The sequence below is a fragment of the Astyanax mexicanus genome, chromosome 12, assembly GCF_023375975.1.
Source record: "Astyanax mexicanus isolate ESR-SI-001 chromosome 12, AstMex3_surface, whole genome shotgun sequence".
In the NCBI taxonomy this organism is placed as follows: Eukaryota; Metazoa; Chordata; class Actinopteri; order Characiformes; family Acestrorhamphidae; genus Astyanax; species Astyanax mexicanus.
In genome coordinates this window covers 39,091,148-39,107,884 of record NC_064419.1, presented here as the reverse complement: position 1 = coordinate 39,107,884, position 16,737 = coordinate 39,091,148, and the positions used below count along the sequence as shown (strand labels likewise).

The 16,737-nt window shown below is 36.8% G+C and overlaps 1 protein-coding gene across 3 annotated transcripts in view; it reads left to right on the top strand.

Moving 5' to 3' along the window:
- Positions 1–16,737, top strand: part of dock8 (dedicator of cytokinesis 8) — a 103,525-nt gene that overhangs the window by 38,791 nt on the left and 47,997 nt on the right. For all 3 annotated transcript variants that reach the window (XM_022671085.2, XM_007231854.4, XM_007231856.4), the window contains 12 exons: positions 1,804–2,019; positions 2,946–3,031; positions 4,231–4,297; positions 10,103–10,252; positions 10,703–10,783; positions 10,873–11,032; positions 11,943–12,073; positions 12,549–12,642; positions 13,175–13,337; positions 14,179–14,293; positions 15,054–15,124; positions 15,899–16,043. In XM_022671085.2, the coding sequence (XP_022526806.2) occupies positions 1,804–2,019; positions 2,946–3,031; positions 4,231–4,297; positions 10,103–10,252; positions 10,703–10,783; positions 10,873–11,032; positions 11,943–12,073; positions 12,549–12,642; positions 13,175–13,337; positions 14,179–14,293; positions 15,054–15,124; positions 15,899–16,043 (1,479 nt within the window). The remainder of the gene's footprint in view (positions 1–1,803; positions 2,020–2,945; positions 3,032–4,230; positions 4,298–10,102; positions 10,253–10,702; positions 10,784–10,872; positions 11,033–11,942; positions 12,074–12,548; positions 12,643–13,174; positions 13,338–14,178; positions 14,294–15,053; positions 15,125–15,898; positions 16,044–16,737) is intronic.

Below are 16,737 nucleotides of genomic sequence, written 5' to 3'. Positions count from 1 at the left end.
AAGTGGAACAAGGAAGAGACTGTAGAAGACTAGAAGTAGATAATGAAGGTTTTCACCCAACATTTTTGGCTCTGTCTCACCTCTATCCCACCGGCCAAGCACAGGCACAATGAATCCTGAATATTCATTCCGTTCATTGAGTCTCCCAGTGCTTGCCAGCTCTTGCTTGCCAAGTCTTAATTACCCGAACCAAAGCTGATTGTTTTAAAGCATGTATTTTTCATGAACTTGCAGCCAGAGCCCACGGAAAACCAGCCCCCTTGCAGTCATAAAGGACCTTAAAGGGCCCCTACATTCACCCTGAGCTTAATTAACAATCTAGTGGGGTAGTAGAGAATCCCCTAACCAATTCAGGTCTGGGTTGAACCAGGACATGGTGGGGGGAGGCAGATTAGGTCATAGACTATGTTGTAGACATCCTATAATCACATGACCTTCTGTGATATTCAATATGTGGACCTATCCATATGGTTCTCATGAACAGCGTTTAACACAAATCTCCTGTAATGTTCTGAAAATGAGCTCAGCAGTAATTTCTGTGGGCTTTCCTGGAACGAGGCATTTACTGGGACTCATCAGCATGACCGTTTCTGATCACATGATGGATAGCAGAGGCCCTGGCTGCGTAGGGAGCGTCCTTGTAACTGCAAGTTTGCATATCCAGCCTGGCTTTAACAACTCCCTGAACCCCCTGAAGCACTTTGGGTAAATTGAACTGTTACAAGATTTTGTAGTATTAGATTACCAGAATATTTTCTCTCATTGTATTGCAAATAAAAGGGTATAACTTGCAATGATAATATATTAGGATGTTTTAAATTAAATGTGTCAGCTAAATCAATTTTAAAATGGTTTAATTGATTGTAAGAGACTATAATATTTTAAAATAAAAAAAATAGTTGTATATCTTAAAACAGTTACATCCCATGACTTTTGCCATTTCCAATGGATACTAAAGAATGCACTTCTGACGTACAGGATATATGTGTAAGGCCTCCTGCGCTAAATGTAAATTGCTTGTTCATATGCATGGACAATTCTAGCCAGATGCTGCCAGCCACGATCATTGCCATCCAATTCGCTGTCCTTTAGGTGGAAATGCCTTCTATGCCGTATTCTTCAAATAATAATTTACAATAATTTACTTCATTTTGTCATAAGCATGCTGGCCACTGTTGTCTCACTCACAAGACAACACCTCACAACTTATAGGTGACATCACATATATTTTAATAAAGAATTGCTTGCTAGAATTATTTAGGGTTCGTACGGTCATGAAAAACCTGGAAAAGGTTTTGGAAAATTAGAAAATAGCAATTTCCAGGCCTGGATAAGTTTAAAAAAAAAACTTTTGGAAAAAAATGTGGAAAAGTCATGGAAGTTTGGTCTACAAATGTTTGTGTTTCCATTTGAGCTAACAAATACATCAGCACAGAGTTAGTTCAATAATTTATCCCTACACAATAGACCTCCACACAATAGACCTCCACACCTTTTATTATTAAATATTGTGTGTCAGATTCATTTTAAGCCTTCTATAATCAATTTTGATGTTTTAAAAATCATATGGTCATGAAAATTCGCCTTGAAGGCATATAAAAGTCATGAAAAAATCATGGAAGTTTAGTGGTTAAAAGTGTATGATTCCTACTTATTTTAAAATGAGAGATTTACACCCCTAGTCTCAATAAGCCAGTGGTGTCCAGCTTCAGTCTTTGCAGCTAGTCCATTACAGTAGTCTTGATTTCTCTAATCTAAGCGCACACCCCTACTCTAACCTGTGTCCTTGTCGCTGTTCTGCAGGTGAAATCTCCGTCTCTGGCAGTGTTATGCGATGATGACAGCACACAGAGCACTGTCACCTCTTCAGACTTTGACCTGCGGGGGCTACAGCCGGACCCTCGGCTGGACAGCCTACTGCGGTTCAGTAACCCTGAGGACCTTGACCGCTTTAATATGGAGGCTAGACATGGCAACCGGCATCCTGAACTTTTCTCCCTCTACCCACCTCCTGATGAGGTGAGTCCTGGACCAGTGCCACATCCATACACTCGTTACACTGTAGAAGATAGAGGATGGATTGGATTGAATACTCTTTTAACTGTACTCCTAAATTTCCTATATCATACATTTTTGTGATATATTCTATTTGTTTAATGTATTAAAACTGATATGTTGTTTAATAGATAATTGACATAAACAGTATCGTATTTTTTGTACTATAAGGCACACTTAACACCTTTACATTTTTCCAAAAATCGTCAGTGCACCTTATGTATGAATTTTACCAGTCAGTTTGTAAGGAGCAGTAAAGCTAATCCGCTAAAGTGCAGTGTTATACAAAAGTTTCAGTGCAAAAAGTTTCTCCAGCACTGGGACTGGAGCAGTATTAGCATTATCCGCTAACCGCACTAAGTGGTATCTCTTTTAGCATTCAGAGGTAAGTGATATCGGCCTGTAGCCTGCTGCTAACCCTGGCTTTCACTGCTGGAGCAGCATTAGCATTAGCTGCTAACTGCGCTAAGTGCGCTAGCTCTTTCGCTTTTCAGAGGTGAGTATTATTGGCATGTAGACTGTAGCCAGCGAGACCTGCTGAATTAGAAGGAAAACATGGTGACACCCCTGTTCCTTACTAGTGTCGCATAATGTGCCTTTTAATCCAGAAAATATCCGTTTATTGATAGTGCGCATTATAATCAGGTGTGCCTTATAGTGTGAAAAATACTTGCTTTATACCACTGTTATGATAACATAGAATAGAATTGCTTAAATATACAAAAAAGAGAAACATTATAGGCAACAATTATCATATAGTAAGATTTTTTAAATAGTACTTTAGTTTACATATAAAGATGTGTCAGGACGTGGTTCATTTTATTGTGTGTTTAAACTCCACCCATTTTTGTAGAACTTGAATAAGAGCAGATGTTTTTTTCCATCTAAAGGAGGACATTGTGGAGATCCGTCCCATTCCCGAATGTCCAAAGGAGCACATGGGCCACAGGATACTAGTGCGATGCCAGAGCTTCAAGTAATCCCCTTCTTCTCTATAATTTCTGACTTTTTGATTCCAAGCATTCAAATTGGGCTGAGGTACTCGGCCAATGAACTTCAAATCACAGGGTTCCTTGACCTCAAATAAAGGACACAGAATCTTTTGGATCGTCACTGCATTGGATCGCTCATATGTCTCATCTATTAGTCGAATTAAAGACATGTTTTCAAGGCTGATTTTTTAACATTGCCAAGTGGTCAGAATGTGTTTATGTAATTCTTGCACACCATCTATGATGTATCCAAACGTTTGTAGACGTCTGCCTACCCAACACTTCTCTTTAAATGGTAGTTAAGAGTATTATTTGAGGAAAAATTCCTTCTTTACTGGAGTGATAGCCTCTACTTAAGTAAGGAGCCTTTTTTGCTGGAACCTTGCTGGGACATTTTAAATAACAATTAACAAGAAAACCAAAAGTGAGTTTGGGTGCTGATCTGAATGGGTAGTTTTAGATCACAAACAGCAGTTCCAGTTCTGCATAGCTCAATGGTTGGGGTGTTTTTGTACTGCTCAGCATTGACCACGATGACCTAACTCTGAAATATTTTGCTTAGTTGCTGAAGCTTTTATCCTGTTTTCCTGACATTAAAATATAAATGCCTTGTACTTATTTGCCATTAGGTCAAGAGCGATATCTGATCTGCTAACATTCATGTGCTTTACACAGATGTGACAGAAGTCATGGGATAGCAGTGAATATCACATTTTTTTACACACATAAATTCCTTTAATTTCATTGAACATCATCAGTGTGCCTCATAATCCTGTGCGACTTATGAATTAATTCTACCAGTCAGGTTTTAAGGAGCAGTAAATCTCAGCTGAAGTACAGTATTATAAGGGTGAGTTTTCAGTAAAGTTTCCCCAGCACTGAGGCTGAGAGCAGCGGCATTGGCATTAGCATTAGCCGCTAACCGTAGCGCTAGCTCTTTCGCTTTTCAGAGATGAGTATATTAAATTGTTGTCTGTGTGTTTACAGTGTTAAAACAAGATACATGGGACGAACCCCTAGCTGATAGCTGATTTTAACACGTACATTGAACTCTTTTTTGTCCATCTTTTGTAAAGTGCAATGCTTAAAGCCGTGTTTTAACTCTACAACAATAAGTTTTGACATAATTGGCATAATCATGTTTTGTTTAACAGACTTGCTCTTATCCTTTTTTTCTTCACAGGTTCGAGATTGAGATTGAGCCCCTGTTTGTCACCATGGCCTTGTACGACCTGAAAGAAAAGAAAAAGGTCAGTATCTGTTCCAGAAGCTTTCATTTAAAAGCTATTGATCCGCACTCTCATCAGAAGTGCTTGGATCTGGGAGGAACAGTTTTGTTCTCTTAGAGCTCCTTTTAGGCTTGATTAGGACCTTTTATGCCTAAATTCAGCTGCAGCACAGTAAGAGGCACTCGTTTTTTTACGGATGGACAACAGGTTGACAGGGTTAGTTGCACACATGACACTAGTGATGCTAGTTGTGTAATTTGCAACAAGTTGCATTGAATCTGAACAAGAAAACCAAGTGAAATTCACAGCATGCTGTACACTGAAAAAAATAACGCAAAACATTTACTTAAACAATCTTAAGCAACTTTCTGCATTTGCTTTTTTTTAACGTAAAATTTAATTTCATGTAAATTAAAGTAACTTCAACTTGGTTTCAAGACTTAAATGTTACATAGAGTAAATAAGTGAACTGAAGAAAGGATTTATTCAGCAAAAATAAATTAGGTAAAGGTTACTAAAAGAAAGGATTGACTGAAGTTCAGTTCACTTAATTACTCTATGTAACATTTAAGTCTTGAAACCGAGTTGAAGTTACTTTAATTTACATGAAATTAAATTTACTTTAAAAAAGCAAATGCAGAAAGTTGCACAAGTTTTTTTTAAAGTAAATTTTATGCATCATTTTTTTTCAGTGTAGTGTTAATGGAAAATACAATCATTGTCAAAAATTGTTGGACCCAAATGCGAGTGCTGGATTACAATGCTGTTCATAAAGAAGATTGCCAGGTTGCCAGGAACAATAAATGATTAAATATTTAGATTGATATGAAAACTCTTGATCATATTTATTGAGCTACGCATACAGAAGTAGTGTGTGGCACATGTGTTAAGATGTGGACAAGCATTGTCATGTTGGAATAGCACACTTGGGAGGGCCATTAATTATGGTTGGGCTGTCAAAGTGCCTGTAATAAAGATCAAAAGCACATGACAAAAAAAATCACTCATGGATTTGTTGGTCATGTCTACCAAGACAAAAGCAGGACTCATCTCTGAAGATGATCCACTGCTATTCTGTCTCCATATCTCTACATGACAATCTGTCACAAATAGCTGTAACCACTTAATCAGAAACACATAATAATGGGTATTCTTGTTTCAATTATAAACAAATAAACAATTAATTATAATTTATTATATGCTGTTGCATGGCACACACATAGTCTTGTTTTGCTGTTCATTAACCATTGCACTGTAGCATTGTTTTTTAGTTTTTTTTTAATTATTTGTTTTACTCATTTTCTCTAATGTACATGTGCACTACTGTCTCAGGCAGTTCTTAAACTATTATAACCCTGCCTTTTTCTCAACCCATTCTGCTCCATGACATTTATTACATCGTAAGCGTTGCTAATTGGTAACTAAATGCAAAGCAGTGCAAACTGTCTGAGTTGGTCCTAAGTTATGACTGAGGGAAAAACAGCCAGGAACCACTGTTGGTTCTGAGAAATGTACCATGCTAAAGTAACTGTTTGATCAGTCTGTTCTGCTTGTAGAAATGAAAACAGAGTGTGTAATAAGGTAAAAAGGGATGTTTCTTTCTGTTGTGGGTTTTACCAGTCTGTGCTGGTTCTGGGATTTTTGTCCACATCATATAAATAGACAGCAGATGTCATATTAGACAGAAATCTCCTAAAGTACAGCATTAATCCCCCCCGCCAACCAGCCTGAGACTGAAGAAGGTTAATGCCCACTTTTGACAGGAATTCTGATTATGTGCTAAATCTGAACATTATGCGGCTGGATGCTGGATCCTTTACTGGAGGAGTTAAGTGTTTAGAGATTGAAAGACGTGCTTGTTTTATGATTTATGGACGGCTTCTGAACCATCATTTAGCATTCCTGTGATGTTTGAATAACATTTGAATAGCTTGAGGAATCTAGAAGATGATTTATCCTGGCCTTGACATGCTGATTATGAGTTTAAATCTGGATCTGGCAAAAACCAAGGATGACTTATTGGAGGCAAAGCATCTATCTATTTTCAGAGGCAAATATGAACATTTATTCATTCGTTCATTCGTTGTCAATTACAGTGACATGCCAAATGTCCTGGGACAGTAACTATATCATATTATGTTCCATGGAAGCTGAAGAATGCTTTACTGACCTGCAGGATATGATTGCTCAGCTGTTAACACATAAATCACTTTTGTGTTCATTGCTGAGAAAAAGGAAAACCACACCTGCGGGATCTCTCTAGTGGGTGGCGTTTGTTTGCCCTGACAGAAACCATAAGAAACTTTTAAAAAAAAATCTACCGTTACTAAGTATGTATATATATGTATAAAATAAAAATGTATGTAAAATTAATGTTTTAAATAGGGCTTTACAGAATTTACAGAATCTATTTGATTCCGAATTACAAGGTCCAAATTCGATTAAATGTTTGATAAGATACTATATTAAATGATTTAAGAATATTTTATTATAAGCTAGAAGTTTTCAGGGAAATTAAATTGTGATTGTACAAGGAACATTTAACTAACCATTATTAAATATATTAGTGCTTACATGAAGAATTAACACACAATAGTTACAGTAATGTTTTCTAATAATAATAATAACAACATTAATAATAATAATAATAATAATAATAATAATAATAATATTAATAATAATAATAATTATAACAATCATTTATTATTATGATATTACTATTATTATTTATAATACTACTACTAGTAATAATAATAATAATAAGAAGAAGACGAAGAAGAAGATTATTATTATTATTATTATTATTAATTGATTTTATTGTTAAAGAAATAGTAGAATTTATTATTAAAAATATCTAGATTGATTTTCTTTTAATATAAATGTGATGGAAGTGGAAAATTGTTTAACGTGGAATGGAAAAATGCTAACTTGTTTACTAGCTACAAATAAGACACAGCATGTTTAATTAATCTACCAGGCTCTAGCAACATTAAGTTACATTTGGTAACATTAATGTTAGCTTCTCTGAAACTCTAGCATGGTTTGAAAATGCTGGTCTGTATTTAAGGTGGAAAGGAAAACTCTTAACTGGGGAAATGCTAACGCTAACTTGTTTTTCTAAATGCGAGTGAGTGATACACATTTACTGACTAGTCTTTAGTACTTTTAGTAACTTTGAGTGAAAAACCAGACCCTACAGTATTTTTCTGTTAGGCTTTAGGGAAGAATTTTCTGTAAACATTGTGTGGGAAGTAACTACTGTAGCTTGAAGCTAATAAAACACTGCAGTATCATTAGACTGTTGCAGTAAACACTGCTATATAACCATGCTATGGTGTGGGACATTCATAAAGTTACTGGCTCAAATATCATTAAAGGTCTATTAAAATAACTTAAAAAACATTGAGATAAATATGTAACTGATAGCTGCAGATACCCTGACAGCATTTTAAATTGTACTGCTTTTTCTCCTTCACTATGATGCAGTGTATGATAGATGCGTTTGCATTTTTCAGTTTTCTTTGTGTGTCCTTAAAGGAAACTAGCATACAGGTTATTTGATTAATTCAAAATATATTTGCTGTATTAAACAATTGATGTTGGTAGCTTTTTAACTCCTTTTTTAACTAACTCAGTGTGAGAAATGGCCAGTAACATGGCATACAATTGGCAAACAAAGGCTGTTGTTTTCTGTACACATTGTACTATACACTTTTTATCCAGTTCAAATCGCATTAATCCCTTTTGACTTACATAATCTAATTTTCTTCCCCAAAACACAAGTGTGTTTAAGACTGAAAGTTTAGTATCAGCTTTTTAATTTTTTTTACCTAACAAGAACTACAACATAATTTGCCATGTAATGTTTTGAATTGTGTGACACATTGCAAGTGGTTAAATCATCACTGGAAATTTTCTTCAGCGTAGATACAGCTGTTCAGACTGCTGTGGATTATTAGTGTGTAGGTGCAGGAAAGTGCACGGTTCCTGGATGTTTAATAAATTTAGCACGGTGGGTGGGTTTCAGAGGTTCAAGATATGAGTCACTATTTTACCATAACAGCTGGGAGCCTTCCTGTATGAATCTTTACACCCATAGCCAAGTTCAAGTTCACACCTGCGTGAATGTAAAACTGTAGCAGTTTAAACTTTGTGATTATGGTATATATATATACAGTGAGTCCAAGAAGTATTTGATCCCTTGCTGATTTTCTTTGTTTGCCCACTAATAAAGACACTATCCTTCTGCACTTTTAATGGTAGATATATTCTAACATGGAGAGACAGAATATCAAGACAAAAATCCAGAATATAATTTTAAAGAATATATTTTAATTAATTTGTATTTCAATGAGGAAAATAAGTATTTGATCCCTCTTGCCAAACACACTCAATACTTAGTGGCAAAGCCTTTGTTTGCAAGCACAGCGGTGAGACGTTTGTTGTAGTTAACCACAAGTTTAGCACACACACCAGGGGGAATTTTGGCCCACTCTTCTTTGCAGATCCTCTCTAAATCATGAAGGTTGGTGGGCTGTCGCTTGGCAACTCTGACCTTCAGCTCCCTCCATAGATTTTCGATCGGATTGAGGTCTGGCGACTGGCTGGGCCACTCCATGACCTTAATGTGATTTTTCTTGAGCCAATCCTTTGCTGTATGTTTAGGGTCGTTATCATGTTGGAAGACCCAACCACGGCCCATTTTCAGATCCCTGGCAGAGGGGAGGAGGTTGTCCCTCAGGATTGTGCGGTACATGGCTCCATCCATCTTCCCAGTGATGCGGTGAAGTAGCCCTGTACCCTTGGCAGAGAAACACCCCCAAAACATTATGCTTCCACCTCCATGCTTGACAGTGGGCACAGTGTTCTTGGGGTCATAGGCAGCATTTTTCTTCCTCCACACATGGCGGGTGGAGTTGAGGCCAAAAAGTTAAATTTTGGTCTCGTCTGACCACAAAACCTTCTCCCAATAACTTGGTTCATCTTTCAAATGATCATTGGCATACTTGAGGCGCGCCTCCACATGTGCTGTCTTCAGCAGGGGTACCTTTCGGGCACTGCAGGATGTGAATCCATTGTTGCGCAAAGTGTTGCCAATTGTTTCCTTGCAAACTGTGGTCCCAGCTGCCTTCAGGTCATTTGCTAACTCCTGCCGAGTGGTTGCAGGACGATTTCTGACCGTTCTCAGCATCATTGCCACCCCACGAGGCGAAATCTTCTTTGGAGCACCGGGCCGAGGTCTGTTGATTGTCATGTTATACTCTTTAAACTTTCTGATAATTGCACCAATAGTTGTTACTTTCACATCCAACACCTTACTAATCTTTTTGTAGCCCATTCCAGCTTTGTGAAGGTCAACAATTCTGACTCTGAGGTCCTGTGACAGCTCTTTGGTTTTACCCATGTTGGAGACTTGAAATCTGTGTGATCTGTCTGATTCTGTGGACAGGTGTTTTTCACACAAGTGATTAGTGAGAACAGGTGGCTTCAGGTCAGGTAACAAGTTGATTGGGAGTGTCTAACTGGTCTGTAAAAGCCAGAACTGCTAATGAATACTAAGGGATCAAATACTTATTTCACTCCATGAAATACAAATCAATTAATATATATTCCAAAGATTTATTTTCTGGATTTTCTTTGTAATATTCTGTCTCTCCATGTAAGAATACATCTACCATTAAAAGTATAGAATGATCATGTCTTTATTAGTGGGCCAACGAAAGAAAATCAACAAGGGATCAAATACTTCTTGGACTCACTGTATATATATATATATATATTAACACATTAATATATTGGAGAAATAATGTGATACTGCTTTGTCAGATTTCAGAGAACTTCCACTGTGATCTGAACTCAGAGAAAATGAAGGACTTCCTGAGCTCTCACACGCCTCACATCGACTCCTCCACACAGTCAAAGGCGGCCATTTTCTCCATCTCCTACCCCTCTCCAGATATCTACCTGGTTATCAAGGTAACTCTAACGAGGCTTTGCCTCTTACTTTTAGCCATGAAGCTGTTGATATTGGCCCTAAACAGTACGTAACTGATTCAATCTGAAAAGGAATGTATTCAGTATTTGTATTCAAATGTACTTAATTACTGAAAGTAAGATACCATTATGATTTCTGTAATAAGACTCTTATAGCTTAATCAACTATTTTTAGGTAAGAAGACTCTAGTTTCACTCTTGACTCAGAATGTCATTAATTCGTCTGGCAGTGCTGTCTATACAAATGATAATAAAGACATGTTTAAGACGTGTTTAAATTTCCCAGAAAGAATTTCAAACTTATGAGACATCATATACATGTGATGAAGAAGATGATGGTGGTGATGATGATGATGAAGATGATGATGATGAAGATGATGATGATGATGATGATGATGATGATGATGATAATGATGCTGTGTTATTTGTTAGATTGAGAAGGTCCTGCAGCAGGGGGAAATTGGAGAGTGTGCTGAGCCGTACCTGGGGATGAAGGAGAGCGACAGTGGGAAGGTAATCACAGAGACGATTAAAAAACAATATAATAAATAATATTCAGTTTAGTAAACACCTCTTACTATCTGTCTCTTCCTCATATTTAGAACAAAGATAAGCTGGAGAAGCTGAGGAACCAGGCGGAGGGTTTCTGTCAGAGGCTTGGTCAGTACCGCATGCCCTTCGCTTTCGCCACCGTCAACATTGCCAGTGTGATCACCACAGCCACGCTGGAACGAGACATGGCAGACTCAGACAGCCTCAACGGTAGGTAAAAAAAAAGGCCTTGGCAGGATGATGGATATTTCCAAAAGCCTTGAAGCAATAAGTCTAGCTTTTGTTCATAAAAGTTTCAAGAACTGACGGCCATGGAGTAAAACAGGACATGTATTACATCCTGTGGCACATATGCCAACAGATATTACAGGTGGGCCTGTAGACGAGAAGTTTGACAAGTATGGTCCTATCATTGCTTGATTTTTTTGGAAAAATCTGGCAACTGGGCAGGCCAGGAAATTGTAGCAATTTCACGAGTAGGGGTGTGCCACATTGTATCGTACAGGATAATATTGCTAAAATTTTTAATATGGTGAACGATATTATACCCTCAAATATGGTGCCATATCACCCACCCCTAATTATAACATCAGGGTACTACTTTTTTGCTGTTTTAGTAAAAGAAAAATTCACACTGTTCTAATTTCCTATTATAAATCTACTGGAGACAGATTATATTTATCCAGTATCATTCATTTTACTTCAGTCAATTTTTAAATATCTCAGTTAGGGGTGTGCCATATCATGTCATGCAACAATACAATTTTCATTTTGTTGCAGTAGTGTAATCTTGAAATATTTTTTTTAATTCAGTGTTTTGTCGTATCGCATCGTTGTTGCCCCTAGTGGCGAGGACATTCATTTAAAACCCTCAAACCTGACTGTTGTTAATTTCCAAATAGATCTTGGATTTGTCAATATGGTTATAGTCCATAACAGTCTGAGTTTTGTCAGAAATCCTAACAGTAGATGGTACTAGATGGCACTGAAAAAGATTTCATATAGCACTACACAGTTTTGTAGACAAAAGTAATACATGCCGTTTATATAGTTATACAATGTTCTAGGTAAATTACTTATTCAGTTTACTGATATGTGTGTATTTTGTGCTTTGTATCAGGCCGGAGCAGTTTGGAAAAGAAGGCTTACTTGCCGAGGCGCAACTCTGAGCGATTCAGCATGATGGAGGACCAGTTCAATCTGTCAAGCTCCAAACCCTCAACCATCACTATTCAAACCTTCTTTAAACAGGTTAGCCATTCAATTCACATACACTGACATGCCAGTAGTGGACAGGATCATGGTTTTAAATCACTGCATCAATCTCACTAAACTGGAATGTGAAAAAAACATTTTTGAAGTCTGTCTCTGCAGCTTTCCCTGATCACCTTGAGACTGCTCAGGGCTACATATTTCACATTTTTAACATTTATTATCATTTCCTTTTTTGTTCACATGATTTAAATGACCTTTCTCTGCCACATTACATTCTGAGTGATACCATTACATCTCCACATTACAGAGGAGTTGAGCAACTGTAAACAAATAAAGAATCATTTAGTAGTTTTAGTAGTTATTGTTGGTGTGTATGCCCACTACCATGGATTAAGCCATAATTTTATTTTTAAAATGTTTACTATATACATTGCTGTGCTTAATATGAGATAGAATAAAGAATAGTGAAGATTGACATTTGTGTGTGTGTGTGTTTGTGTATGTGTTTCAGGAAGGGGAGCGTCTCGGTGATGAAGACTTATTTAAGTTCCTGGCAGACAGCAAGAGGACATCCAACATCCAGCGAAGGAGCAAGACGATATCAGGTGATGCTCATCACCATGTTTATTTTAGGATTGTTCCTAATAGGGGTGGGCCATATGGCCCTAAAATAATATTGTGATATGTAATGGTATTTTCGCGATAATGATACGATATGACAAAACACTGAATTATTACTAAAAAAATATTTCAAGAATACACTACTGCAACAAAATTAAAATTAAATTGTATTATTGCATACAATATGATATGGCACACCTCTAACTAAGATATTTAAAAAAATCCAAGAATTTTGTGAGATTTGTAACAGACGTCAATGATCCAGAACGTCATGATACTAATAATGCCCTCCAAATATCTCCATATATCCAGGATTAAAGTAAAATAAATGATACTGGACAGATATAATCTGTCTCTAGTAGATATATAATGGGAAATGAGAACAGTGTGATTTTTGTATTGCAAAAAACAGCAAAAAAGTAGTACCCTGATGTGATAATTAGGGGTGGGTGATATGGCACGATATTTCAGGGTATATGTGTGTGTGTGTGTGTTTGTGTGTGTGTGTGCTGGCAGGATGTCTAAAACTGGAGGTGACCCCGTCTCCTGAATCAGTGATGCCCTGTCTGTCTCCGGAGCTCATCCCTATAAAACCAGCATCAGAGAAAAGCACCAGACTAATCAAAGAGGTTCTGGAATTCCCTTCTAATGATGTCTATGTCCCTCACAGCATATACCGGTCAGTACACCTACACACACACACACACACACACACACATTTATCATCAAAATAACCCTTATTAAGATTGTCTTCTATTTAAAACGTCACATTCTGTCATGTCATTAACCTTGCCTTACACCCTCACATACCGAGCCAGAAGTAAATGTGACAGTTCCTCTTAATTAAATAGAAACATGGAGTCTGTAAATCTTCCAAATGTCCAGATGACTCAAGTGATATCATTTGTCACAGAAAAACATAACCCCTGAGCTCTGGACATGGAGAACTGTAGGTTATATGAGGTCATGGTGATTTGTGGATTTTAAGCGCCATCTAGTGCTGAATAATTACAGTACAGCTGTGGTTAAATAGACTGTGAACAATTAGGCCTGTCACAATAACTTTTTTCTTTTTCTTTGTAATCTGTCTTGAAATCAGTCTATTTTGTATTTTTTAAGTATATTTTTGAACAATTGTCATGTTTGCAGTTTAAATGCATGCAGTATACATTTAAACTGCAACTGCAAAAAATTAAGAGACCACTTCAGTTTCTGTTTCTGTCAGTTCCAATTTATTAATTCCATAGGTATATGTTTGAGTAAAATGAACATTGTTGTTTTATTTTATAAACTCCAGACATTTTTTCCCAAATTGTAATTTAAAGCATTTATTTGCAGAAAATGAGAAATGGCTAAAATGACAAAAAAGATGCAGAGCTTTCAGACCTAAAATTTATAATAATAAAAACAAAAACGTAATCTCTTGGACACTCATCCATTATTATTTAAAATAATTTTATAATACTGCTCTGTTGCTCTGTGCATTCCCTAATGTGGTCTGTGGTCTGTTTTGTGTGCAGGAACCTGCTGTATGTGTATCCTCAGAAGCTGAATGTTAGCAGTCGTGGCAACATCCGAAATATAACTGTAAAGATCCAGTTTATGAACACAGAGGACCCCAGTGGAGCCCTGCCTGTGAGTACACCCCCACCCTGCTCCCCCACATGGGACACATGGCCTTAATATGTCCTTAATATAGTGTCTATATATATATATATATATATATACTTTTTTTCATCAGCTCTCAGGACCTTTTGCATACATTGTCAGCTGGATCCATCACTGTAACTTCATTAATTTTTCTAAATGATATACAGCTCTCGAAAAAATGTAGACACCACTTCATTTTCTAAATCAGATTCTCTGATTTTGCTATTTATAGGTTTATGTTTGAGTAAAATTAACATTCATGTTTTATTCTATAAACTACAGACAACATTTTTCCCAAATTCTAAATAAAAATATTGTCATTTAAATCCTTTATTTGCAGAAAATGAGAAATGGCTGAAATAACAAAAAAAGATGCAGAGCTTTCAGACCTCAAATAATGTAAATAAAAAAACAAGTTTTCAGAAATCAATATTTGGTGGAATAACTCTGGTTTATAATCACAGTTTTTTGGATCTTGGCATGTTCTCACCAGTCTTACACACTGCTTTTGGATAACTTTATGCCACTCCTCGTGCAAAAATTCTGTATATTGTCCCAAAAATAATTGCGATAAATGTTATTTTTAAATTAAGACATTTTAAAAATGGTTTAATTTCAAATTTAGAAAAAATGTCAGTATATCATAATTATCATGATGGGCTTACTCCTAACTATAAAACTAGGAGAGACTGAATACTGTCAGAGTTGCTACTTAACTGTACTGTTATGTGATTTTTCTCTAAAGGTAATATTTGGGAGATCAAGTGGTCCAGAGTTTGTGTCAGAAATCTACACCCCCATCACCTATCATAACAGGTAATACTGATTTACTGAGTCCTCCAGACTCCAATTCTGTACACATATTAAGTTAAATCAGGTGTTCTGGAAGCTTCAATGCGCAAAATATTTGAGCTTCCCACATAAGAAACGTTTTGGAAACCCCTAAGCTAGAGAACAATAACATCTTTAATGGAAAAAAAAATAATAATATCAAGCAATATTTGTTTTTTATTGTATTTTAATGTAAATAATTGTTATATATTCATCTACTTTGAACTACATGTGATATGAACTTGTATTTGTATTACATATATAAAATGTGCTATTAATTAAAATTAGTGTCAGGTAGTTTCTTGAGAAGGACTAAACACATCTTCTGCAGATAATCAAACATAAAAGACAATATTTGTAATAAGTACAGTTAGTAAGTAAGTAAGTAAGTAATCTTTATTTATGTAGCACTTTTCCAGCTTACAAAATGCTACAGTTTAAAAAATAAAAATATAAACAGATAAAAATAGATAAAATGATCAAAACACCAATAAATCAATGTAAAAAACTGTCGATATAATTACAATGTTCATACACTACTAAAAAGCAATGTTTCTTAAGGACATGAGCTGATTTCAGTAGGGAGATCACTCCACAGTCTGGGAGCATAAGCTGCAAAAGCCTGGTCACCCTTTAACTTTAATTTAGTTTGTGAAACAGTCAGAAATCTTTGGTTGGAGGACCTTAGTGATCTTACACTCTTAAGTGCACATAAAAGCTCAGAAATGTAAGCTGGTGTCTCATTATGTATCTGTGCAGGTCTCCAGACTTCTATGAGGAGGTGAAGATTCGTCTGCCTGCGCGTCTCACTGAGAAACACCACTTGCTCTTCTCCTTCTACCACATCAGCTGCCAGCAGAAGCAGAACCAGAGCGGCAGTGTGGAAACTCTCGTCGGATATTCAGTGAGTCTCTCAACAATATGCTGTAAAACCTTCAAGTTTACAGCATCTATCCTCTTAGCCTGTGGATGCACAAGTTTGAAAATCTAATTTCCTCCTTTTCCTAGTTGACAGCTTAAATGGACTTTGAGTCTAGGAAAACTTGATAAAAAATACTTATCTTTGTTGAATAGCGCATCTCCGCTCTCCTACAGCTTTCTGAGATACAGTATTTTTGTATTTTTTTGCCCAGCACTCTTTACAGTGGGCACTTCAGGGCAAAATTTTTACCTTTTCCACCGTTATCCAGGCTCAGAGTGGAAACAGTTAAAACTAGGCATTAATAACTTTAAAAGTGCAGAAGAAGCTTATTAAAAACCACTGTTTACATCCCATAACGCTAGCTTCTGCTCCGGAAGCCGCCATCACTGTACTGATTAAACAAAGATATGTATACATAGACTCCGCATAGCCTGCCTCCTGGTGTAGCAGCCGGCGCCCAGTGCATTTATTTACACTGAGGAAGGTGCCACTATGAACAGGAGGTCGCAGGTTCGAACCCCAGCTCATGCAGCTTTGCCATCAAGCTGCCTGCGCTCAGAGGGAGCACAATTGGCCCTGCTCCCTCTGCGTGGGTAGATGGCGCTCTCTCCCCACATCACTCCTAGGGTGATGTCTGCAGCACAGGGCATCTGTGAACTGATGTATCAGAAACGAG